The sequence below is a fragment of the Tursiops truncatus genome, chromosome 18, assembly GCF_011762595.2.
Source record: "Tursiops truncatus isolate mTurTru1 chromosome 18, mTurTru1.mat.Y, whole genome shotgun sequence".
In the NCBI taxonomy this organism is placed as follows: domain Eukaryota; kingdom Metazoa; phylum Chordata; class Mammalia; order Artiodactyla; family Delphinidae; genus Tursiops; species Tursiops truncatus.
The window spans coordinates 5,634,390-5,660,185 of NC_047051.1; the positions used below are offsets into that span (position 1 = coordinate 5,634,390).

Consider the following 25,796-nt stretch of genomic DNA (forward strand, 5'->3'; position numbering starts at 1 on the left):
CCTGGGTTTGCATCTCAACTATCTCTCTAGATGTGTGATTTTCACTTTCCTTGTTTATGAAATAGGGAATCCTATCTCATAGAATTGTTTCAAGAACTAAGAGATAATGAGTGTAAATATTTGGTAAAGGCAGAGGGGTCATTTTGGACCTGTCTTCTGGAATTTCTTAATGACGTTTCACTTGTATTTCTTAATAGGAAATACAGGGGAACATGGCAGGCATAGTGGTAAAGCTGTTTCAGTTTTTTTCTTTTGTGTTTTGCTAGGTATTCAAACTGTGCTATTCCAATGAATGGTTTGAGAGTTTGATACAGATTGCTATATTTGTACATATAAATCGATATACATACACAGACATATTACATATACACTCCAGTTTATTGTTGTTTTCAGTTTCTTTAAAAAAGAATTTCATATACTTAACACCATTGTCTAAATATGTTTTTACAAAATAAGATGTTTAAAGACAAAAACTGTCTTGATTTTTATTTTACATCAGAATCAGAAATGGTTAATATCTCATAAGTGACAATGCGAATTGTTTCTAACAGCTGAGAAACAAGAGTGGTGTGCTATTATAAAAGACAAATATTTTTGAGTGCCTGAAATCTAGTTGTTCTTTTGTTGTTTTATAATGCCTGTTTTTATTGATAGTGAGACGAGTGTGTCCTATAGAATTGTTACAAATGTTGACACTGTTCTAGAATACAGTGTGTTTGATATCTGGTTTATAGAGTTGGTTTCTTCTTCATTACTTTGAGATCTGAGAGATTTGTGAATGTCTGCAAGTTAAAGTCATCTTCTTATGAATTACTCTAGCAGTCCCTGCAGAAGTTGACAGCTACCATAGCCTGTTCCCTCTAGAACCACTGCCACCACCCAACCGGATACAGAAATCAAGTAATTTTGGATACATTACGTCCTGCTACAAAGCTGTAAATAGCAAAGATGATCTGCCTTATTGCCTTCGGAGGATACATGGTAAGGAAGATAAATTATCCTCTTTTAGGAGCATATTAGTGAGGCTAAGATTATTCATAGATTCCTAAGTGAGTTTATTTAACATGAATTTAAAGGATAATACATATATTATTTCATTTGGAAATTAGTATTTCATAAGTGATGTATAACGTGGCTTTTTCTGCACATTTCTTTTTTTAAAAATTAATTTATTTATTTTTGGCTGCGTTGGGTCTTTGTTGCTGCGTGCAGGCTTTCTCTGGTTGTGGCGAGCGGGGGCTACTCTTCGTTGCGGCGTGTGGTCTTCTCATTGCGGTGGCTTCTCTTGTTGCGGAGCACGGGCTCTAGGCGCGGGCTTCAGTAGTTGTGGCTTGCGGGCTCTAGAGCTCAGGCTCAGTAGTTGTGGCGCACGGGCTTGGTTGCTCCGTGGCACGTGGGATCTTCCCGGACCAGGGCTCGAACCCATGTCCCCTGCACTGGCAGGCGGATTCTTAACCACTGTGCCACCAGGGAAGCCCTCTGCACATTTCTGATGAAATAAGGGGGAGATGTCATTTACAGGTTAGCAGAAACTTTTTTCTTTTTTCAGGTTTTCGTCTTGTTAACACAAAGTGCATGGTATTGGTGGACATGTGGAAGAAAATCCAGCACTCAAATATCGTGACCTTGCGTGAAGTGTTTACCACTAAAGCTTTTGCAGAGCCTTGTGAGTGACTTGTAATGGTCTTTTTGCTAGTGGGCTTCATTATTTGAAGCCAGATTGCAGTAATGAGTGTTTGTGTTTTATTTTAAGCTCTTGTGTTTGCATATGATTTCCACGCTGGAGGAGAGACTATGATGAGCAGACACTTCAATGACCCTAATGCGGATGCCTATTTCACAAAGAGAAAGTGGGGTAAGAAAAAGATTCAAGCAAGCTGTGTTTGACAGATGCCTTTGCTCTGTGGAAGAGTAGTTTTGTATTTTAAAACACATGTAAATTTAGCCCTGTAATCATTCAGCGTAAAGACCCTATTGCATTTAAAAAAGAAATACCTTAAAGAAATGGAGTCAATATGTAACAATAGGAAATAACATGTTACGTACATGTATAGACTGAGATGAAGGTGGGTTATGAAAGACTCGTGTAAATACCTGAAATTTAAGTAGCTGAGAATACGATAAAAGGCTTTTTTTCCTCTTAAAATTTTTTTTCTTTAAAAAATATAATGCTTTCTGGGGCTTCCCTGGTGGCACAGTGGTTCAGAGTCCGCCTGCCGATGCAGGGGACGCGGGTTCGTGCCCCGATCCGGGAAGATCCCACATGCCATGGAGCGGCTGGGCCCGTGAGCCATGGCCACTGAGCCTGCGCGTCCGGAGCCTGTGCTCCGCAACGGGAGAGGCCACAACAGTGAGAGGCCCACGTACCACAAAAAAAAAAAAAAAAAAAAAATTATAATATAATGCTTTCTGAATAAAGATGGTTTGGAAAATTCAGTAAATTGAAAAGTAATCCCTGTAACTTCACCACCCAAAGCACGTCTCTTGGTATATTTCTTTCTAGTCTTGGTTTTTTGTTGTGTTTTGTTTTGTTTTGCATACTCCAGTGTGCCGGTGTGTCATTTATCAATATGTAATTATTTCCCTAAACAAATGCTTTTGCTTGAAGGTGGGGTTCTGTGTTCCTTAAGGAGCTAGTCTTCAAAATAAATTTTCAGGTAACTTTTACTTAAATGGGGAATATTTTCTTTTTTTGCCCCTTTCTAATATTTACTTAAAGAATTGTTTTTTAGTTCAAATATTGCAAAGAACCAAAATATTTTAATTACATCCTAACAAATGATTATTAAAGGGTAAGTTGTTTCAGAGTAAAAATAAATCCATTTTGTTGTGTCTATTAATTAGTTTATGTTTTGGGGTCAAGAAAAATGTATGTATCATTTTCTTGTATGGGGGCAGGAAAGAAACATGACATTCTTGGCAGTGGTTTTTAATTTGTTAAAGATTTTCCTGAATATATCCTGAGAGGAAGTAAGGAGGGAGAAGACTTGAGTCCACATTCCAGTATCTTTAGGATCATGACTCCTTTAAGAACTGGCATTATGGATAAAAAATGTATTCTGTTTACTTGTAACTGTGCTTTCTGACAGTTGAAAGAAGAAAGCTGTGGTTACATGGCTGTTTCACATTAAAAATCTGGTCGCATAGTGTGGTCATTTGTTTCCTTTTGCCATGTCATCTGTAGCACATACATAATTTTGTTGAAGGGGATGTGGTGTAACTTTTCCTACAGATGAATATAGCTGTAGTTGTTCAAGTTTATTTTAGTAATAACACCTGTGAAGTGACTGTTGGCTTTAATTTACAGCTGGGTTTCTCAGCCTCAGCACTGCTGACATTTGGGGCTGGATAATTATTTGTGCGGGGCCGTTCTGGGCATCGCTGGATGTTCAGCTGCATCCCCGCCATCTACCCACTAGATGCCAGGAGCAGCCCCTCCTCCAGTTGTGACACCAAAAGTATCTCTAGGTGCCTCCAGATGTCCCTGAGGGGCAACAGGGACCCCTGTTGAGAACCACTGATTTATAGCACTCCTTTCCAGTTTTTTTTTTTTTTTTAATCTTAATTCTGTTTTTTGGTGTTGGCTGACTATTTGATATATTATGTTTACATTTTCCTAGGAATCAGTTCTTTTTCTAGTATTGTTTGAATGGTAGTAACTTCCCTAAATGTACCATATATACTTTAATTTACAACAATTTATATAATACAAGGCAATCCTCTGTTTTCCCAATATGAATATTAAAAAAAGAAGGAAAAAAGAGCCAGTGTTTGTGTAAACTTATAGAGACATAAATGGAAGTATAATGCTTTCTTATACTATTTAATTTGTTAATTTAAAACAAACTAAAAAATCGCATATTGTAATAAATATTCTAATAAGAAAGTGGCAATAATAATAGCGTACCATATAGGGACTGTGATAAGAGGTTTAAAATGACATAATGTTGGTAAAGTAACTAGACAGAATCTGGCACACAGTATGCACTAAATATTTGCTATGAATATGTAGCTATAAATATTTGCTATAAATATTTCTTTTCCTTACTACCACACTTATTAAATAGTTTTATTTAAACTCTTCGTGGTTGTCTTTGATGTTGTCTTGACATTTATCACTAGAGCTACTTTTTGAGTCATCTGTCACTGTTTTCCAGATGGTATTATCTTTAGTTCTGTCTAAATTGAGGGATAGCAGTTTTTGAATTTTGTGTTTGCTCTTCCTTATTTGCTATTTATTATCTCCACAATTAACCATTTAACTGTGTTGCTTTTATAACTGATTCAGAAAAGGTTTGTTTACAACCATATGAACACTTGGATTTATAAAGTCATATTCCCTGAAATAATTACAAAATCAAGATTAAATTTATACGGCTTCTTTTCTGCTGATTAACAGTGACCCAGAAAGTAGTATCAAGAAGCACTTAACAAGAGTTGATAGAATCAAAAGGATTACTTTTCGTGGTAGACCAGATCATTTTTGTGTTTCTTCATTACACATAAATGACCTTCAGTGTTTTACATTTATGTTTTCTGTGAATTGGATGTCATTTCATCTAACTGACTTGGCTATAATAGGGGAGGCTGAGCAGTATGAGGAGAATAAGAAAACACTCAACATAAATGATGGTAGAGACTTTTGTTTCCCTCAAGCCACAGGTGTGTAGTTGCCACACACCTGAATGGTAGTATAGGCAAGGGTTAGCCACAGTTTAAGAAAGATAATCTCTGCAGTTCCTGTTTTTAATCTGAGCTCATTTATTTGGCTCACAATTAAGTATAAATTCTTACTTTAAATAATTTTTGTGCAATAATTATAATGGTCACAGAAAAGAGAAGCTCAGTGAGAGAGCTCTGCTGCTGCTAACAATATAAAGGTATAATATCATAAATAAGAAAATTTGGGTTTGTTTCTTAAATTCTTCTTGCTTTGCATGTTTTAGTCTTTTAGTTAATTATTTAAATGAAGATGCCATTTTTTATTTGCTTTTATAGGTCAACACGATGGACCATTGCCCAGACAGCATGCTGGATTATTGCCAGAATCTCTTATTTGGGCATATATTGTCCAACTGAGCTCTGCATTGCGTACCATTCATACAGCAGGTTTGGCATGTCGAGTTATGGACCCAACAAAGATTCTGATAACTGGCAAAACAAGGTACTAGCATTTTGAGTTTTGGCTTCTTTATTGAGCATCTAACCTATGACAGCTTAGTAAGCATAGCATGATGATTTGTTTTAATTCTACCTTTTCATATATTCCATCCAGAAGAACTGCCGTGACTTTGAGTTCATTTGTAAGTTTTCTTAAAATGTTGAATTCTTAATAAGATGCCTGGTTATTAACCAAGATCGTGTGAGGGTTTGGGAGGTATGTATGGTTAAGGTTGGGGGGATAGCAAACAGTGTCAGTACAACTTTTCTGTGTACAACTGTGGTTCTCACATTTTGTCACGAGTCCCAATATTCTGGAGGGCTTAGCATAGGCTGTTGGGCTCCACCCCCAGTGTTCTCATTCAGGAAGTCTGGGGCGGGGCCTTAGAATTTGCATTTCTAACAAGTGCCTGGGTGACTGATGCTGTTGCTGCTGATTGGGTTTCATGCTTTGAGAACCAGTGATAAAGGGTTAAGTAACACAGACCTTGACTTCACTAGAGTTTTATTTGAGTTGCTGAAATTTTGAGAGTTGTCTTGGGTAGCATAGCATAAAGAGCTTAAGGTCTAGTACCAGGTTACCTGGGTTCATTATCCTGGCTCTGTTAGTTACTTAATTAACATCTATGTGTTCAACAGTCTGTGAGACAGGTACTATTATTATCTCCATTTTCCATATTTGTAAGGTACCTGCCTCATAAGATTATTGGGAGGATCAAATGAATTACTACATATAAAATGCTTTGAATGTGCCTAGTACATGTTAAGAAGCTAACTAGTTCTCTTTTCATGAATAACTAATAAAGAAGCAGCTCGGTTTGGTGAAAAGACCACTGGCCTGGTAGTCAAAAGATGTGTTATAGTCCTGGCTTTATCCATTCCTGACTTTTATAACCATAGGCCTATCACTTGATGTCTGTGATGTCATCTCTAAAATGGTGATTGATAGAGGTTATGGGGGGTAGGACAGGAGGTAAGACTGGATAGGATTCTGAGATCCCTCCTAATATCATAAGAAATGTTCAATTTCCAGTAGTATATAATTTTTTTTAAATCTCATTTTAATTATTTTCTTTAAATTTTCTGGTCTTTAAAGGTTGCGAGTAAATTGTGTTGGAGTTTTTGATGTTTTAACATTTGATAACAGTCAGAATAATAATCCATTGGCATTAATGGCTCAATACCAGGTGAGTAAGAATTAACATGGATACTTAATAACTTAAGGCTTGATTTTTTTTTTAAGATAAATTTTGTTTATTTTAAAGTTTTTCAGGGTTTTAAGTCTAGATTTCAGTTTATGCTGGGGGTGGTCTCTATGCAAACTTTGAACGTGTATTTTCTTAATCCCTGTGCTGTGTTTAGTGTAGAGCCCTTATACGTTGGCATATACAGAATTAATGACAGTGTCAGAGACTCCAGCTGTTTGAATGAAAATGCATTTATTTGACAAGGAAATTTGTCCTCAGCATAGATTAAAACATTAATTAGTCAGCTGAATGAAATATATTAAATGACATTTTACTTTTTTTTCACTTTTTAGTGTGTTAAAAATCACACCTGTTATTTTTACTTTTAGAATAGTTGTCCCACTATCAATCCAAAATTTTTATTTTCAAAGGAAAATTTTTGTATTGCTGTTTTCTAAATGATTTTTTTTCTTTTGCTTAACCAAAGCCTATCACTCACTTCTTGTACATTATTAGAATTTGGTTATAGTCTGACTTCATCATAATATTGTGGACTTAGGTCCCATTTTGTTCTTAGCTATTTAGTTTTTATTTCTTGATTAACACAATGTGTAGCAGAGTAAGAACCTACCTCTGCAAGGAGCATTAAGTGTAGTTGCTTTTGCTTTGATTACCCTGTGCAAGTAATGTAGCTATTTAAAGTAAATACTTCGTATCATTCAGTTTGTATTCATATTTTTTGGAGGGTATGCAGTTGTCATTTTAAGACAATGTTAGTTTCTTTCATGTAAGAAATCTTTGTTGTTTCTGAACATGTATTAACTTACAGAGGTTTGATGTAAGGCAGAATCTCTTGTTTACATGGAGAAGCAAGGAGGAGAATACCTTCCCTTCCCACTGTCCTTCTCATTTCATTCTCTTTTCTTGAAATCTTTGAAAGATTTAAGTTCACTTTATGAGACAGAATTTCAGAACAAAAGGAAAGGCCAGAAGGAGAAGTAGAGTCCAGGTAGTTTTTAGTATTACAGTTGATTCATGCATAAACCTCTTCCTTTGCTACTGGACCGTGGACAGTGCAGTCCCCAGACTTAGAGCCACTCATCACATTCAGTTGTATGCAGCCTTTACCCAGCTTCTTCCCCTCTGCTGGTGCCCACCTACCCCCAGCAGCAGCCAAGCTGTTCTGGTTGGTAGCGCCATCTAGTGGGATCTCCATGGAAGAAACTGGCTACCCACCCTCCCAGCCCCCAGCCCCCAGCCCCCAGCCCTAGCAGCTTTCTTCTGCAGAAGGGAATTTGCTCCCTCTTTCTTATCCAGGTTGGTTGTTTCTTAGCTGTTTTCCTGCTTATCTTCTGTCTTATACTTAGTGCCTAACTAATTGGCTCTGAAAATTTTTCTTCATAATCTTTGTGCTCCTGAAAGTGACTGGTTATTGACTGTTAAAATACTAGTGATCTTTATATATCCAGGAAAATAATGTTAAACTTTTAAAGAGAAATCAGACATTATTTAGAACCAGTGCCATCAACCTCTATTGCAAGTATTTGGAAACCCCATGTTTCCAGTTTTGTTTTTTACGTGCAGTCTCACGGTATCTCTTCAGTCTTTTCTATTCTGAATAGTTCCTTTTTCTTTTTAATTACTTGTATAAGATAAGACTAGTTTGATTTTGTTTTTCTGTGAGTATCACATCAGTGTTGTTTTCCATTTTTTATTTGCAAATGTCCGTTATTGGAGTTATATTATGGGTTGTGTAGTTAGTTACCTTGAAAAACAACGCTTCATAAGAAAAAATAATCCCAGAGTTTCAAAACAAATAACTTTAAAGTAAGGATTTGGGGCAACTTGGTAAGTTAGGAACTGCCTTCATTCATAAACTTGGGCTACTTTCAACCAGTTGTCACCCTCCCTTTATTTTTCAGCGGTAAAAGTTGTATCAGGTTTTCTTTTCTTTCCTTTTTTTTTTTTTTGGAGTGGGTATATATGTGTAGATTTTCCATGTAGCTTATATAGTAAGGTAAAGGAGAGAATTAAAGGTAGTCCCAAACGGGGGATTGTGATTTCACAGAGAAGAGGGTACATGAGAAAGGAGTGCATTGTTTCTTGTAGTCTATTTTTCATAGTCTGTTTCAGACACGTGAATAGAGACTGACTTTCAGTAAAATGGACATAAATAGAGCCATAGATAGAATCAGAGAAAAATCAAGAAGTCAAGAATCAGGAAGAAACTGAAAATGAGTTGGGGGGAAAACCTCCAGAATTCAACAAATGGGGGGCAAAGCCAGATGGAGGTAAGAAGCAAAATAACAAATGGAAAATTATTTAGCTGGGAAATAAGGAAAGAAGAGTTACTGAGTTTTTACGATGTTAAACTCTCTTAATTAAGCAGGACTTCATTAACCTCTTTTATTTAAAAAGATCAGTTCTGATTTAGTCTGGATTATGAGACATGTATACTCTATTTCTAAAAGTGGGTATTCCCACCTTGAGTCAGCTTCAGAAAGGTGGCGTTTACACTCAGAATCAGATGGCCTTATTTTTTATACCCATAACAGTCCTTCAGCTGTCTTGCACTTTGGTTTTCCTATCTCATAACAGGGAATAACGGAATGTTCTAGGTGGGAGGTTTAGTTACAGCATCAATTCAGGGTGGAACTAAACTGAAGATTTTACTGTTTGAGGGTTGGGAAGCTGTGTGTTGCTACATGCTGCTGAAATACTTAAACAATAACAAGCTTAACTTTGCTGATGACATTGGACTGAAACACTTGTAGAAATTTACAGTTAGCTTTTACGTGTACTGATTTCTCTCGATCAGCATTTTTAGGATTTCATTAATATAACTGTGAATGTTTTCCTTGATCTTGAGAATGACCGTGAGGAACCCTTCCTGAACTCAGTCACGGCAGAGCCATCCGGAGAACAGAAACGCCACAGTATTCGCGCCCCTCTCCTTGTCACCTTCCCCCCTGCCAGCCTGGGCCCCCAACTCTGCCACTAATGAAGTTTCAAAGTTTCTCTGGCATGAATCCTTGGCATCTCTTTTCCTGATAGATTCAAAGCTGTTTGTCTAATCAGTTGTTCCGCTGATTATAGGATCTCAGGCTCAGCGTCAGATTCATATGTGCTAGATTTGGATAAAGTTTTAGATTTGAACTGTTTAATGTTATCTTAATAATGGAGTTTGTTTTCCTTTTATTCTTTGCTATTTGGGTAGAATGTTGTTAAGGATAGCTGTATAGTCCTAAAGTTTCATTAGTGATTGCCTTGAAATACTCACCTGATTTTGCAAATACACCATTTATAAACTTCCACGAAACCAGTGATTCTCAACCCTGGCTGCATATCTGAATCTCTTATGAAGGTTTGAAAAATACCAATACGTATATCTTGCCCCAGACTAATAACACCAGAAGAGGATGAAGGGATAGCCACTGGGTGACTTTTTGTTTGTTTTTTGAGCTTCTCAGGTGAATTTTAATGTAAAACTAGGTTTGAAAACTCCTATACTAAACCAATATTCCATAAATAAACATGTATCCAATAATTCAGATGAGGTCTCAGATTGTGAAGATTTATGTAAGTTTTCTGTAAAAATGACTTCAGATGATTTCATTGAACTCTGAACTACTCCATTGTCTCCTAGGCATGTGATCATTAATAGTTCACCTGCCAAGCAGGGCCACCTGGGGTGACCGTTCTGTTTCCTGGAGTTTTAATAGGTGGTAGAGAGCTTACCTCAATTCAGCCAGCTGTCTTTTAAAAATTCCTTTTGAAGGAAAGCCTCAGAGTGGGAAATCTTTAAAAAAAAAAGGGTAGGAAATCAGGTGGTTACAGAGCTCAAAGATCTTTTATAGTACAAAACGGTCTGTTTGGAAACAACGGCAGATGGAATGTCATGGGGGTTTGCAACATTGTCAGTGTCTAGGGAACCTACTCTGAAATCAGGTAATGCTGCTGCTGTGTTTGGAATAAGGGAATTACTTTTCTTCAAATGAACTCTCACTATATTTTGTGCATCATGGAAAATGAGAAAAGTGCCTATCGTGAGTGATCACTGTAAAGCAGCTAACTATATGGTAACCAACCTCAGATTTCTTGTAATAGTAAGGATATCAGCTCTATTTAAATATAAAAATTTAGAAAAAAAATTTAAAGCAGCAGTTCTGCAGTTGGCATGTGAATTGCTTCAGGTAATGTTTCTTAAAGTATCCCCCAGAACTACCTTCATTAGAATTACCTGGGTGCTTTAAAAATGTTGGGCCTGTTCCCATACCTCCTGAATGAGAATCTGGGGTGGAGCAGCTCAGAAATGGTCTTGTTAATAAGCTCCCAGGTGACTGATAAGCTCCAATACCTGGGAACCTTGTGCTGAGTTCTTCAGCTTCTTTGTAAAGATGCTTTTTCCATGCAGGCAGTAGTGTCAGTGTATTAAATTTGTACCTATAAAAGAAAAATTAAAAGTTATATTTATTCTTTCATGTCAGCAAGCAGATCTGATATCATTAGGAAAAGTTGTGTTGGCTTTGGCTTGCAACTCTTTGGCAGGAATTCAGCGAGAGAATTTACAGAAAGCCATGGAACTGGTGACAATCAACTACTCCTCTGATCTGAAGAATCTGATTTTGTAAGTTTTAATATAATAATCATATGAGATAAGACAGATTTTTCATGAGGGCCTTTTAACAGTGATTTTATTTTAGTTTCCACTATTTAAAATCAGGCAAAACATAATTAAACAACTTTTAATTTCTTTGTTTTTATTGCTAAGTATGTATTTCTTGGAGTAAATACATAAACCATCACTTCTCGGCCTTTTGGCTAAGATCAAGTGTAAATTCATAAACCAGTGTGTTTAAATTAGTTATTGATGTTGTAAACATTTGGCGAAAGGCTAGACCCTGTAAAGCTGCATTGGTATCTATGAGCTACATATGACCTTTTAAGTTTAAATGAATTAAAATTAAATAAAATTTAAAATTCAGTTCCTCAGTTGCACCGGCCACATTTCAAGAGCTCAGAAGCCGCATGTAGCTTCTGGCTAATATACTGGACAGCGTGGACGTAGAACATACGCATCATCTCAGAAAGTCCTATTAGTGCTGCTCTCCAGAGAGACCAGTGTCTTTGTAAAAGCTGTCATAAGTAACCTCACGTGCAGCCCGGTCCTGTGCTGTGTGGCCCAGACACCTGTTCCAGAAGGCACGTGTGTGAGGTCCCTATGCTTCTTTCTCCTCCTGTGTCTTCATACTCCAGGGAATCCTTGAGCATAGGTCTGAAATGATCTTGGCTTAAGAGAAGCCATGTGGACTGCAGTCACAACAGTCTAAGATGGGTCTGACATCGGGGATTCCAGGGGATGGGCAACCATAACCCTTATTATAAGTTATTCAAGAGAACAGATGCCAGGAAGTCTCTTTTGAAATTTTTTTCTATGATGTTCTAGAAGCAATTAGAGCTTATTGATCCTTTTCAGTCTCTTTTAGCTTCCAGCTGTTCCTTCTGATCTTTCTGTGTAACCCTGGATGATCCAGTTTCTTTTTGGACTAGCCCTGTGGTATGGAATTGAGGGATGGAGGATGGGGCTGCCCACCTGTGCTTTGTTACGCTGGCATAAGTGTCCTGCTGGTGACAGAGCACTGGAAGCCAGTGGTTACCTGGTTCCTTTTAATAATCAAATAAGTTGATTTCTCTTTTAAATAAAAATATTTGTTTCATATATTTTCACAGCAGTGATTTCTAGCTGTAGCTTACAATACCTAGGATGTCTTAAATAATCTCAAGTTATAATTTTCCTTTTTTAAAAAAGTGAGAGTAAAGGATATAAATATAATAAATTGGCCGTAAGTTAATAATTATTGAAACTGGGTAATGGGTTCATGAGGATTCATCATATAATTCTCTTTCCTTCTACAAATGTTACGAAATGTTCCTTAATAAAAAATGAATAAACAAAAAGGTCATACTTCCATACTAACCAATAACTAAAATATACAGAGTAGTAAACTATGTATCATGCACTTTTGAACTGATTGATATGAATTAATTCACCTAATTCTCCCAATAACCCTATAAATTAGGTACCATCATTAGCTCCATTTTAGAGATGTCAAAACTGAGGCTTGAAGATGTAAAGTAACTTGCCAAAAGTCACATAGCTTATACATAGTTAGTACACATATACTATACATAGTTAGATACAAATATGTCAGTAATTACAGATGAACAGCCAAGACATAGATTATCCACATGAGTTTATAACTGTTCCTTTATTCAACAAAAGAATGCCTACTATATGTCAGATGCTGAAGACACTTCTGAATAAGATGAACAAAATTTCCGTCTTCTGGAGCTTCCACCCATTATAATGGGGAAGACTTAATAAACATATAAACAAGTAAGATGTTTGCAGATAGTGATAAGTCCTATGGAGAAAATAAGGTCGAATTATAAGCAGAGAGTGAAAGATTAGGAGGCTGCTTTGATGAGAATGGTTAGGACATGGCTTACCTATCAGAATAAATAGTAAGAGATGATTGATAATCATTGTATTCTGACAGGTGGCCTTTTGAAACGTGTAATATTTTTCTGCCTTAGTTATAATGATAGAAGAAATTGATTCCGTCTTTTCTGATGTGTGTTAGTGCATGAAGATTTCTCAGAAATAAATATACCATGACAGGTGGTAAATGAGGTCACAGAGCAGGAGACAGCTTCCTAAAAAGCTGAGGCTTATTTAACGTATCAAAATGGAAGACCTAGTTTTAGTTTCAAAAACTATTTTTGAAGAGCAATGGAAAAATTTCCCCACCTACAATCACCCCCATTTCACCCCTCCAAAAATATTTGTAACAATCTTTTCATCTCCCACTATTGTAAAGAAGGGTTTGAGAATGGAAATATGGTAAGTCTAACTCTACCCAGCTTTCCTTTCTCATTTTCATAATAGTAAAACATTTAGAGAAAGAGACATTTTTACAGTTTTTTCCATTGGCTCTTAAAGTTTTCCAGAGAAAAGAAATATAACTACTAAGCTTTAAAAATGAACTCGACTTGCATGAAAAAATTTTTTCCGAAGTTGTGCACACTAACATGCTGGCGGCAGCAGTGCCCGTGTGCTTGGGGGTTGTGTTGTTTTGTGAATTGCGTGGTTGGCATTCAAGTGATCCTTCTCTATTTTGGTTAGATATTTGTTGACTGACCAAAACAGGATGCGAAGTGTAAATGACATCATGCCCATGATTGGTGCTCGATTTTATACTCAATTGGATGCTGCTCAAATGAGAAATGATGTCATAGAGGAAGACCTTGCAAAGGTAAAGTGTGTAGTTAAAGGAGTGTGTACACACCTGCATCTGTGTGTATCAATAGATATAAAACAGAGTAATTACTGTGCTGAATATAGTACACAGCTGGCTAAGATTGTTTGCAGATATTTTTGTCCAAACTTAGTGTTCCGTATTTTGATTTCTTAGGTCCTCTGGGCATTTGCTTTGTTCTTTTTTGTTTGCGGCTTTGCTACAGTCATGAGACACAATCTTGATTTTTTTTTTTTAATGTGAATTACTTTAATAATTCTTAAAAATAGACAGCTGTAGGGGGCAAGGAATAAATCACAAGCTTGTGATTACCATACACACACTACTATATATATATATAAGATAGATAACCAACAGGGACCTACTGTATAGCCAGGGAACTCTGCTCCATATTCTGTGATAACCTGTATGAGAAAAGAATCTGAAAAAGAGTGAATATATGTGTATGTATAACTGAATCACTTTGCTGTGCACCTGAAACTATCACAACATTGTAAATCAATTATAATCCAATAAAATTTTTAAAAAAGAAAAAAATGGACAGCTGCATAATCTTCTTGAGTATTACTATTGAATGAAATGGACACGTTGTATTCAAAAGTATAACCAGAAGGTGGGGATATTAAGATTTATTGTTTAAAGGTAATATTGGTACAGGATACCAGTTTTGTAAACTTTTGCTTTTATATTCAGTTAGCTGGAACATTAATATTCTCTCTCTTTTTAAAATGTTTTATAGGAGGTTCAAAATGGAAGACTGTTTAGGCTTCTAGCAAAATTGGGAACAATCAATGAGAGGCCGGAGTAAGGATTTACAGTATTTTACAATGTGTTTTCAATCAAGGGCACTATTTGACGTAACAAGAATGAGTATACCTTATTCTTACTGGTTTTATCTGGAAAAAGAAAAATTCTCATGTAAAGTGACCTTAAGCCTATTGTTAGCCATTAGGGTGTGGTTTTTTAACCACAGCGTACGTTGTGGTTGTCCTTAGGGATTTCACACACACACACATGCGAACAGAAAATACACTGTGTTAGAAATCTCTGTTGTGGTTTGCGTACGAGGGTGCATTTTCTGCCTGTCAGTACTGCCTCTTCCCTGTCTCCTTTCTGAAGCCTGTTCAGTTCAGGTTACCTTGGTCAGATTAGATACTTCAGATGTTTCTAGCCGTTCTTCTGCTAAAGTGCATTATTTATAGCTGTCGTATCAGTGACATTGGAATAGCATCACCATCTTACATTATTTGTTGTTTAGTTCTGCCTTGTTTGTAAGTTAACCATATGTTCAAGAAAGAAGCAAGTTTGGTGTTTGTGCGTTACACCTGTCCAAGACAGGTAGAACAGTAGTGCAGCTGTTGAGGCTGTAGCATAAGTTGCATTTCAGGACTGTTACCTCTGTTAATAGAGACAGGTGACAGGGAAATATCATTGCTTGGGAGAATGTTTTGACCACAAAATTTAAGTTCCCTTAGCTTTCTTCAAAGTTAAAAGATTCAGTTAGCATTTTCCCTGATGATTTTTCTGAATGAAGAGAACATGACTATATGTCGAACCATTTAAAAAAGACTTTCAGCTGCTTCTTTCTGGCATTTATCTCTTTTATTTAAAAAAGTATAATGCTTAGAGTGCTGTTCCTTGATTTTTCCTTCAGTGTTTAAATTTTTCTTCAATTTGTAACTCAGCTAATGACTTTGTCCTGTGGAAGATGAGGCTTTCTCTCTCACACCCCCTTCCCTTAACTAAGTACACACACATTGTACCGCTTAACCCATGAATTTTGAGATAAATCTTTATTCAGTGTTGGCATTGTTAGAACAAGGTAAATATTGTTCGTAGCTGCTTTGCATAGTAAATCATGACCGTATTTCCTTTCTTTTGTATTTTGTTTTTAGATTTTTGTTTTCCTGATGTTAATTATTGTCTTATATAGAAAACTAAACAAGTGAAAAAATATTTACCACTAGTTCATTCCAGACTCTCTGCCAGAGTTCTAAAATACCTTTCCATATGGTCAAAAATAGGTAACCTGTCAGTTCCCTTTTTTTCCTCCCCTTAGAGAAATTGCACCTGGAGCCTCTGCCCTTTACTCTGGGCTCCTTGGCTTCAGGCCTGCTCACACTCTCACTTTAGAACCTGAGCTTCCCTGTGCTGTTCTCGTTGTCTCTCCCTTTGTGTTGCTTGCCCTGTTTCTTGCTTTTTTCCTTGGTTTATTCTTTTGATTTAATGAAGCACAGCCTTCAGTAGCTTCCTGAGAAAGGTGAGTTTTTTGAGTCTTTGAAAGTCTGAAAATACCTTTATTCTACTTTTATACTTTATTGATAGTATGACTGGGCATATAATTCCAGATTGTCCTCAGAAAATTCTTTTTATTATTTAAATCTTTTGAATAGATATTATATGAACCAATTTATTAAAAAGTAGAAAAGGGTTTGCAGTGAAAAATAAAAAATCTCTCTTTCATACCTGACACCCCCAGTCTCCCCAGTTCCTCCCACCAGTCTTTTATTAGTCTCTTGCACATATTTTCCGAGTTACAACTGTATATTCTTATCACCCCTGTCCCCCCACTTCTAAATATCTACAAATTGTAAACCATGTTCAGTGTTCTGTTTGTTGCTCTTTTCTCATAACAATATATTTTGGAAATCTTTCTCTTTAGATGTGTTTAGTGTATGCTCAACACTATTGTCAATAGTTAACAAATATGACCTAACTTAATCCTCCTAACAGCCCTGTGGTGCTGGGTACTGTTAGTATTCCCTTTTAACCCAGAAGCTGAGGCATAGAGAGGTTAAAAACCTTGTTCAAGGTCACATATGAGTCAGGATTCGAATCCAGACAGAATGGTGGTCCCAGAGTCCATGCTGTTAACCACTGTGCTGTGCTTCCTCATAATTTTTGGCCATGTAATAGTCCGTCCTGTAGGTACACTGTAATTTATTTCTCCAGTTCCTTATTGATGGGCATTTGAGTTGTTTTCAGCCTCTTGCTAGTATAAGCAATTCTGCAGGGACTGACTTACACATACTTAATTTAGTGTGTGCACAAATACGAGTTCGACTGTGATCGTTAGGTCAGCACCCGTTGTCATTTGTGACTGTAATGATGGCCCTTAGACGGGTTTACCAGGCACAGTGCATGAGAGATTCTTTCACCAACAACACTTCTTTCAAAATTTCGATTTTTGGGGCTTCCCTGGTGGCGCAGTGGTTGAGAGGCCGCCTGCCGATGCAGGGGACGCGGGTTCGTGCCCCGGTCCGGGAAGATCCCACGTGCCGCGGAGCGGCTGGGCCCGTGAGCCATGGCCGCTGGGCCTGCGCGTCCGGAGCCTGTGCTCCGCAACGGGAGAGGCCACGACAGTGAGAGGCCCGCGTACCGCAAAAAAAAAAAAAAAAAAAAAAATTTCGATTTTTGACAACCTGATAGATGAGAAATTAAATCTCAGTGCAGGTGTTTTTGGTATTTACTCATAATGAGCATGTTGCCTATCTTTTTGATTCATTTATATTTCCTTTTCTGTCTCACCAGATCCTTTGCGCATTTTTGTTTTCAGTTGGATTGTCTGTCATCTTGATGTACAGGAGCCAGAGAGATTTACCCTTTGTGATCATTTTCTTTGAAGTTTGTCATTTTTCTTTTGACTGCTTAATCTTTTCACACGTAGGCATTTTTATGGTAGTCTAACTGATCAAACTTCTTTTGTACTTTTGGATTTTGAGTCATAGTAAGAAAGTTAGAAGGCATTTCTACTCTAAGATTGTGAAGGGATAATCTTGTAGTTCCTTCTAGAACACTTAAGGTTTCAATTTTTTCCTGTTAAAGTTTTTTATATATTCAGAATTTATATAGGATGTAAGGTACGAATCCAACTCCCCCCACCCCCAGACGACTACCCAGTGGTCCAGAAGCTGTTTATGGACTAGTCTAGCTTTTTCCACTGGTTTATTAAGGCAGCACCTCTTTCACACCATCATGATTGACATTTTAAAATCTAGTAGTGTTAGCTCTTTCTTATCTCCATTTTATTGTTTTTTGTTGTTTTCCTAAAACTTAAATTATCTGTATAAATTCTAGAATCAGCTTGTTTAGTTAAAAAAAATTTTTTAAACCTGATGGTATATTTATTAAGTTTATTAGTAAACTTAAGGAGCATTTGTGTTTTTAGATGTGGAGTTATCTTAACCAGGATAATGACATGTCGTCGTATTGCTGATGTCTGCTTTAGTGTTCTTCAGTGTTTACATTGTTCTTCATATAGTTGTAGCACACTAAGTTTGTTCTTAGGTATTTTTTCTTGTTGCTATTATAAATGGGAATTTCCCCCCATTCTGTCTTCTTAGACTCCTTATCTAAGGATAAGGAGTTATCCTTGTATGTGATATGATTGATTATATCGTTGTATGTGAAAACGATTGATTTCTATAAATTTTGAACCTTGGTACATTAGTGTTTGGATAGTTTTTCAGTAAATTCTTTTGGGTTTCCCAGGCATATAATCGTGTCTTCACATAATGACAGTATATTTCCTCCCTTCTAATTTCTATACTTTTGATTTCTCTTGAGTGATTGTGTTAGCTAGTACCTCTAGTACGTAGTTAAGTAATAGTAATGATAGTTTTCTTTCAGAATTTGAAGCGTCGCTCCATTGTCTTTTAACTTCCAGACGGACTCAAAGCCATTTTCTTTCCAAATCCTTCTCCACTCCCCATGCTTTTAGAATTTTTTTTTTTTTTAATCACTGATGTGCAGAAATTCACAACGATGTGCTGTGGTGTGTGTGGGTTTTTGATTCATTCTGGTGAATCAACAGGTGGGCATTTTAATCTTGGGAATTTATGTCTTTGAGTTCTCGGAAGTTGTCTTATTGTTTCTTTGAAAACTTTTCTTCTCTCTTTCTGGAACTCCCATTGCTTAGCTCTTAGGCCTTTGCAATTGATTTTCTAATATTCTCTTCTATTTTCTATATTGTATCTTTTTGTTTTACTTTCTAGGCAATAATCTCAACTTAATTTTGTCTAAAATTAAAGGGTTTTTCCCTAATCCTTTGAATTTTTGAATTTCTGCTATCATTTTTTAAATTTTCAACAACTTTCTGCTTTCTGCTTTCTGCATGTTTCTGTCTTATAGCATTTAATTCCTTTTCTCTGAGACTGTCAATTATAGATTTTTAGTGAGTGGGGTTTTTTTTAATTTATTTAACTTTTATTCTGTTCCCTGCAATATCTCATAGAAAAAAGAACAGTTTGCTTTGTTTTGTTTTATTCTGCAAAGGATTTCTGATCCTTGGCTGTTCATTCATATTAAAAATGACATCCTTAAAAGCTAGGGGGAAGTTCCTTGTGGAGGCAGGGATTATACAATAGACTGTGTGATAAAGCAGCATGATGTTGTTACGTATGGTTTTTGTTTGTTGTTGGTAGACTTCCAAATGTCAGTATTTCCCTTGGGTAGGTCAGCTTCTGCAGGAAAGAATCTTCCACCTTCCGTTTGTTGTATGAACCCAGATACATGACTGTGGTGGGCTTACCCCTCCTTGTTCTCAGAATGCAGATCTAATTTTTAAATGTGATCTAAGGCTGCATGGTCTGACCTCTCCCTTTTTATCCTTGCTTCAGATGTGTTTCTTTCCTTTTACTGTCCTCCTCGCCTCTAGTGCTGTCTTTGCCTGGCTTTTCACCCCTCCTTGTCCTTACTCTGCACCCCTCCAGTTCTGCTCCCTCTCTTCTCTTCTCTTTTCTCCCCCAACCCCATCCAGCTACACTGACCTTTCCTAAGTTTCTTAAGTGCTCCTTGCTCTGTCCTTTGCAAAACCTCATACCTCTGACTAAGGGGCACTCTTCCTTTGGGAAGAGCATCCACTCCTTCCCTAGAAAGCCTTCCTTGCTTTCCCAGGTGAATTCATGTTTCTGTTCTATACCATATCCCTTCTTCTTAATAGCATTCTCTAAATAAGCAATTACTATTTGAATGTCTGTTTTCCCCACTAGCCTGTAAGTTCCATGGGTCACTGAAAACGTAGCAGTGATCATCTGGTCAGTTTTCCAGTTCTTAGCAGCTCACTTTCACATCATCACATGATGGTAGGAAACCAGAATCTACCCCCTTTTTGCTTCGTAAGCATTTCCCTGTTTTATGCTCCCAGTAAAGCAGAACACCTGTCTGACCACCTCTCTCTACCGTATGACCTAAGGGTGGAGGAGGAAAAGGATAATCTCTTTCAACCTATTTCTAAAGGTATCTGAAGACATTTGCTTTCTTCCCCATTTTATCTAATGGTAGGGCCCTAAAGAAGGAAGTGATTATAAAATAGGAGTGTGTAAGGGGGGTGATTGCCTTGAGAAGTGGCAAGTGGTATTCATATACTTTCATGTTCAGTGAGATTAGTTTTTAAAAATCTATGGGCAATCTGGACATAAAATTTGATTAAAAAAAACTACACACAAACGCTACTTTCTGATTTATTGTAGAAAACAATAAAATTCAACTAGTTTTGAGTCTGAAGTATAAACATATAGCCCTGTGGTATACAGCATGAGTTACTGAGGTGAAATATTACCTTCCCCCAGGTTTCAGAAGGATCCTACCTGGTCGGAGACTGGAGACCGTTATCTGTTGAAACTCTTTAGGGATCATCTTTTTCATCAGGTGACAGAAGCGGGCGCTCCTTGGATTGACCTCAGTCATATCATTTCTTGTCTTAACAAGGTAATTTGTATCTGGACTTTTAAGATCACAGTGCTGTTATCTACAATTTATAGAGCTGCATCTCCTACAGATACTAAGAGACTTAAGAAATTAAGATGTAGTCTGCTATAGTGTACAAGACATTTTATTAATAATTATTAGGTGTACCTACTTAATAACAATTTGTAGAATGGGAGGTTTTTTTTTTTAGATGTTGGGGGTAGGAGTTTATTAATTTATTTATTTTTGCTGTGTTGGGTCTTCGTTTCTGTGCGAGGGCTTTCTCCAGTTGCGGCAAGCGGGGGCCACTCTTCATCGCGGTGCGCAGGCCTCTCACTATCACGGCCTCTTGTTGCGGAGCACGGGCTCCAGACGCGCAGGCTCAGTAGTTGTGGCTCACGGGCCTAGTTGCTCCACGGCATGTGGGATCCTCCCAGACCAGGGCTCGAACCCGTGTCTCCTGCATTAGCAGACAGATTCTCAACCACTGCGCCACCAGGGAAGCCCCAGGGAGGATTTTTTTTAACGCCTACATGAATAATTTAAGAATTCTTCATTGTGGATCTTTCTGCTGTGATAAAATGTCACAGAAGGACTGCCTCCCACACCCCCGCCCCACTCTCTTTTATTTACCAAGTGTAGTTTGTTATAACAAACAAAGCAGTATTTTGTGTTTGACTATTTTTTAAAAGTTGAATTCCTTTCTTCTCAGTCATTGTGAGTCCTGCATGTCCTTAGTTCATGTGCTGTCAGCTGTGGGTGTTAATCAAGTGTTAATAATAGTGAAAACGCAGTACTGGGCATATCACTAGACCCAGCTGTGATAAATGGAGAATTAGAAGTGATTAGATGAAGTAAGCAGGTAGAGATGTATCATAATTTTGAGAGGTGAGCTTTGTGTTTTTGAAAGGGCCAGGAGAGGTGCGATTTATGGAGGGAGGGAGGAGTGCATTTTCCTTACGAATTACTTGGAATTACAGAGAGAATGGGTCTCCAGAAGTATAGCCTAGCCTTTGTGTATAGGTTTATATCTAAATCCGGGGTTGGCGGACTGGCCTGTGAGCCAAATCCTTGTGCCTGTTTTTGTACAGCCTACAAGCTAAGAATAGTTTTTACATTTTTAAAGGATCGTAAAAACAAAACCAGCTAAGAAGAGTATGAGACAGAGGCTTGTGTTGATATATGGCCCTGAAATTTAGAACACTTACTATCTGGCCCTTTATAGAAAACATTTGCTGACCCCTGGTCTAAACTGTCCCTAAATTACAAGGACTGGAGGAGAAAATACCTACGGTGGCACATGATTTAGAGCTGTTGGCGTACAGTGTGCTAACCCTTCAGGTAAAACACGGTGGTGTTATTTTTAAGCACTACTTTGCCGTGTTTGAATCTCCTTAAAACTCTTTAGAGAGTATTGTCAATAAGACAGAACAAGACTATGTTATCATTGAGCTAACCTGGTACAATTTGTATATTCATTTGCCCTTTTCCCTTAAGGGGAAAACATTTTTCGTAAGAGCAACGAGTGGAGAATAATTCTACCAGATTTTAGAAAACGGTATCCATAGTATCAAAGCACCAGTAATTAAAAATATGTAGAACTAGAATAAACACTGACAGGTGGATCCTGTGGAAATAAGCCATGGACAGACATCCTAAATGAAGATTATTTAATGAATACTCTCATCCACTGTGCCACCAGGGAAGTCCCTAGGACAGTTTTTTAAAAACGCATCTGAGTTGAAAAGTGTGTGCATAGTGATTAGTGATGTAAAATATTTATGAATTTCTAGAGGGGAATGTGACAACATTTTAAAAAATATTTCATATATCACTGTTGCAAGTGTTGTCCTAAAATAGGCTTGAGCTTCATATGTTGTGTTTCTGTCTGTTTCAGTTAGATGCTGGTGTGCCAGAAAAAATAAGCCTCATTTCCAGAGATGAGAAGAGTGTACTTGTGGTGACTTACAGTGACTTAAAGCGATGCTTTGAAAATACTTTTCAAGAACTGATTGCAGCTGCAAATGGTCAGTTGTAGTATTTGCTTAAAAAAAAAAACAGGCGGGATATGGCCGAGGAGCTTATTAACCAATAGCAAATTGCACTACAGCTGAACTGTTCTCATCATCTCATTTCGCGTTTGGGAAACAAGCAGAAGATGAGCAGAGCTGCTTGCACTTGGGTCAGGTGCGCTGTTACTTGAAAGGAAGAATGTTTCACTTATCCTTGAGCTGTGGCTGCCGGTGGGCCACACCTGTGAAGAGTTTATTTTAGATTAAGGAGCACCGTTAGGGGAATGATGTTCCAGCTTTTGTTTTTTCCACTTGTATATGCACTAATTTTAATTTTTTAAAGACTTTTTTCTGATCTTTGAACTTTTGCCACATTGTATACTTATTAAGGGAAACGATTTGCAAGGAGGTTTTTGGGAAACAATGCTGGGCAGCATTTTTGTCACTGAGGGTTGCAGAATTTGCTCTTTTGGGGATGGGTTGCCCTGAATAACATAAGGGACCAGGTAAATGATTTCATGGAAGTACCGTATAGTGCATAATTCTTGTAAGAGTATTGTATGCAAGCTCTGTATGCCACCCACTGTTAGTTCAGCTTGAGATTTTTTTTGTGTGTTTTTTGTTTTGTTTTTAAGAACACACAAAAATTTCAGTGACTTGTTGGGTGTGAATTCCCCTATTAGTTGATTTAAGTCCTTTCTGAATGAGGGTTAGACAAACAGGAACTGAAGGAGCACACAGAGCTCTTTGCTCCAAATTCAACCAGAGCCTTTTTTTAAAAAGGCGTTTCCCTGCTAATCAGATACATTTACATTTATGCCATTTTTTAACAGAAAAAAATTAAGAAATTGTGTTAAAGGCCTGAAGTTCAGGAGTATATTGCTTTAGGTTTTTCCCAGTTTGCTTTTTTGTATAAAGTTCTGTTCTTTGAACCACAGCTTTATTATGGTACTTTACACTGGATACAGATACAGAGACACTGTTCAGAAGACGAACTAAACACAGCGGTGGTCTGGCATCAGGAGCTTTCTGAAGTTTTACAGCCTGAATCTGGAGGGAAAACAATCTGCTGTGCCTTTGCAGTCACTGCTTAGCCCAAAGTAATAGTGCTTTTGATAATAACTATGTGGGATATTCCTGAATAAGTCAGTCTCAAAAGTCTGGAATTTTCCTCCTCTTAACTTTCTTAACATTTGGACGTGCAGTTGTCGCCAAACTTGGGTATTCATGGAATTTCTAGTTAATGAAATACCTATACTTTGATACTGAAGACTGCCAAATACATAGGAATTTTCTTTCATAAAAAACAGTGATGAAGACTCTGTCTCCTTTCCCAGCACTGAATGTTTTGCTAGCACTGGGTGCTCATCATGCAACTATGAAGAAAATGCGGAAACTCAAAAGGTCAGGAAAGACTTCCAAGCACTTGCAACTGATGTTACAGTCTTCAATTTTAATAACTATACATATTTGTAGTTTTCAGAGAAGTTTTTAATATTTCTCTGTCCACTTTTTATAAGCTTTAAAATGATTTTCTCTGCCTTGAGATTTGCATCAAGAAAAAGCACCTCTTCACCCAAAATCTTTGAAGACTAGAGACACGCTTTACATGTTTTAACAAGTGTGTTTGAGTCCACGTCTGGTAGCATCAGTTGTTGAGTTAAAAAGAAAATCAGTTATTGCATTTGATCAGGATGGATTTTAAAAGAACATAATGCTCAATATTCAAAGGATAATTAACATTTGCCACCATAATGTTCTTTTTTTATGTAAAAGGAACAGGAACTTGGAGACATTAACATGCAAAAGTCTTTTATCATTATTAGCTCATGTATTTGACAAAGAGCAGCTGTCTTTTTATATGTTTTTTGACAAATCATATTGTAATTCTTTTGTACAAAAAAGAACTACTTGTATTCTAGAAGAAATATGAAATGCTTAATTTATAAGCGGGCTGGAGATTTTTTCCAATATTGTTTTCTTTGAAAATGAAAGGGGATCATCTATTTTAGTTTCAGGGTCTGGGAACTTTTTGAAAATTTAATTTGTGGACCAATGTTTTGCAAAAGCTAAGGAAGGGCAGGGGTAAAATAGGGCTTGATTTTCTCATTCTGTGTAGACCAGCAAACTTCCCTCTGCGAGGCCGGTTCAAATCACAACCCCAAGAGTGTTTGCATCATAAATGCTAGCTTGCTTCAGCCCCTAGTAACCTCAGGACTTGGTTTGAATAAAAAGGTAGACAGCTGATATGTTTTCATGAGTAAATATTGTCAGCCAGAAAACAGTTGGTGTCAGGTAATACGTTATTTTTTTTAAGCTTTGTTTTATATTTATTTTTCATTTAGTTTTTATTGGGAATGGTTTTCAATAGAACTCTTAGTTCTGCTTAGGTGTTTTTTGGGGGAGCCCTCTTTTCCATAGTGTAATTCCATTTAACAGGTTGTCTAAAAGTTAGTCTTTTTAATTCATAGGAAGATTTTAATATCTGAAAGTACTCAAATTAAGGATATAAACTTGCACACCTTCCTGTTACGACAGATACAAGCACAGAACGGACAACCCTTGAAATCATGTAACGTTGGTCATTTCAGTTTTTTGTTACCTATTTTAAAATCTGTTAATGTATTTACTTCATTGTAAATATTTTTGAGGGTACCTTTGTATTTTGCTTTTGACCTTGGTTCTGTAATTTGGATGTCAACAACTTCCCTGAAAAGCACCAGTATGTTAAGTTCTAATGTCATGATCCCAATATGGGTTATTCATCTTTAATCCTGTTTTCAGTCTCTACGTGTACAGCAGTATTTTTAATAAAGAATTACAGAGAGAAGATGGTCCTTTTTTTTTTGCTACCAGTTCATTTAACAAGATGATGTTTGTTTTATGATTGGTACTTAAAAGGCCAAACGTTTCATATGTGTTTTGGAGGAACTTTTGGTCTTTGGATAAAATGGTGGCAGATTTATTTGTTAATTTACCAAATATCTGTTAAATGCCTAACTTGGATCTGTTCTAGGCACCAAAAATGCAGATAAGTATTTTAAGTACTTGTTCTTTACAAAATGCGTCGTTACACCCAAACATTTCTAAACAGTACATGGCATACCGTGTAGTTTAGGAGGGAGGACCTACTTACATGAAAGGAATGACATCTGCTAGTCTTTGATTCAGACGCGGTTAATTTACTATATAGGTGAAGGTTCCTCTCCCCCCACCCCCCCAGAAACATCATTCCGAATAGAAGGGTAGAGAAGGAAAATATGACAAAATGGTAATATTTGTTGAAACTAGGTACTCATTCATTAAATATAGGCCTACCTCAGACATTGTGGGTTCAGTTCCAGACCACTGCAATAAAGTGAGTCACATGAAGTTTTTGGTTTCCCGGTGCGTACAAAAGTTATGTTTACACTGTACTGCAGTCTGTTAGG

The 25,796-nt window shown here is 37.1% G+C and overlaps 1 protein-coding gene and 1 non-coding gene across 13 annotated transcripts in view; both read left to right on the forward strand.

Moving 5' to 3' along the window:
* PAN3 (poly(A) specific ribonuclease subunit PAN3) overlaps positions 1-25,195 on the forward strand; it is a 116,244-nt gene extending 91,049 nt beyond the window's left edge. For 7 of the 12 annotated variants that reach the window (XM_019936813.3, XM_033843774.2, XM_033843771.2 and 4 more), the window contains 11 exons: positions 820-981; positions 1,550-1,666; positions 1,754-1,855; positions 4,999-5,164; positions 6,257-6,347; positions 10,835-10,974; positions 13,534-13,663; positions 14,406-14,470; positions 20,236-20,374; positions 22,251-22,380; positions 23,304-25,195. In XM_019936813.3, coding sequence (XP_019792372.1) covers positions 820-981; positions 1,550-1,666; positions 1,754-1,855; positions 4,999-5,164; positions 6,257-6,347; positions 10,835-10,974; positions 13,534-13,663; positions 14,406-14,470; positions 20,236-20,374; positions 22,251-22,380; positions 23,304-23,398 — 1,337 coding nt within the window. In that variant the 3' untranslated portion in view covers positions 23,399-25,195. Of the gene's footprint in view, positions 1-819; positions 982-1,549; positions 1,667-1,753; positions 1,856-4,998; positions 5,165-6,256; positions 6,348-10,834; positions 10,975-11,823; positions 11,905-13,533; positions 13,664-14,405; positions 14,471-20,235; positions 20,375-22,250 lie in introns of those variants that run through there. The other 5 variants (XM_073795004.1, XM_033843773.2, XM_073795003.1 and 2 more) reach the window with 4 other exon arrangements.
* Positions 11,149-11,338, forward strand: LOC117308885 (U2 spliceosomal RNA). The gene has a single exon (XR_004523138.1). It is a non-coding gene; the product is annotated as a U2 spliceosomal RNA (small nuclear RNA).
* Positions 25,196-25,796: the final 601 nt, after the last annotated feature.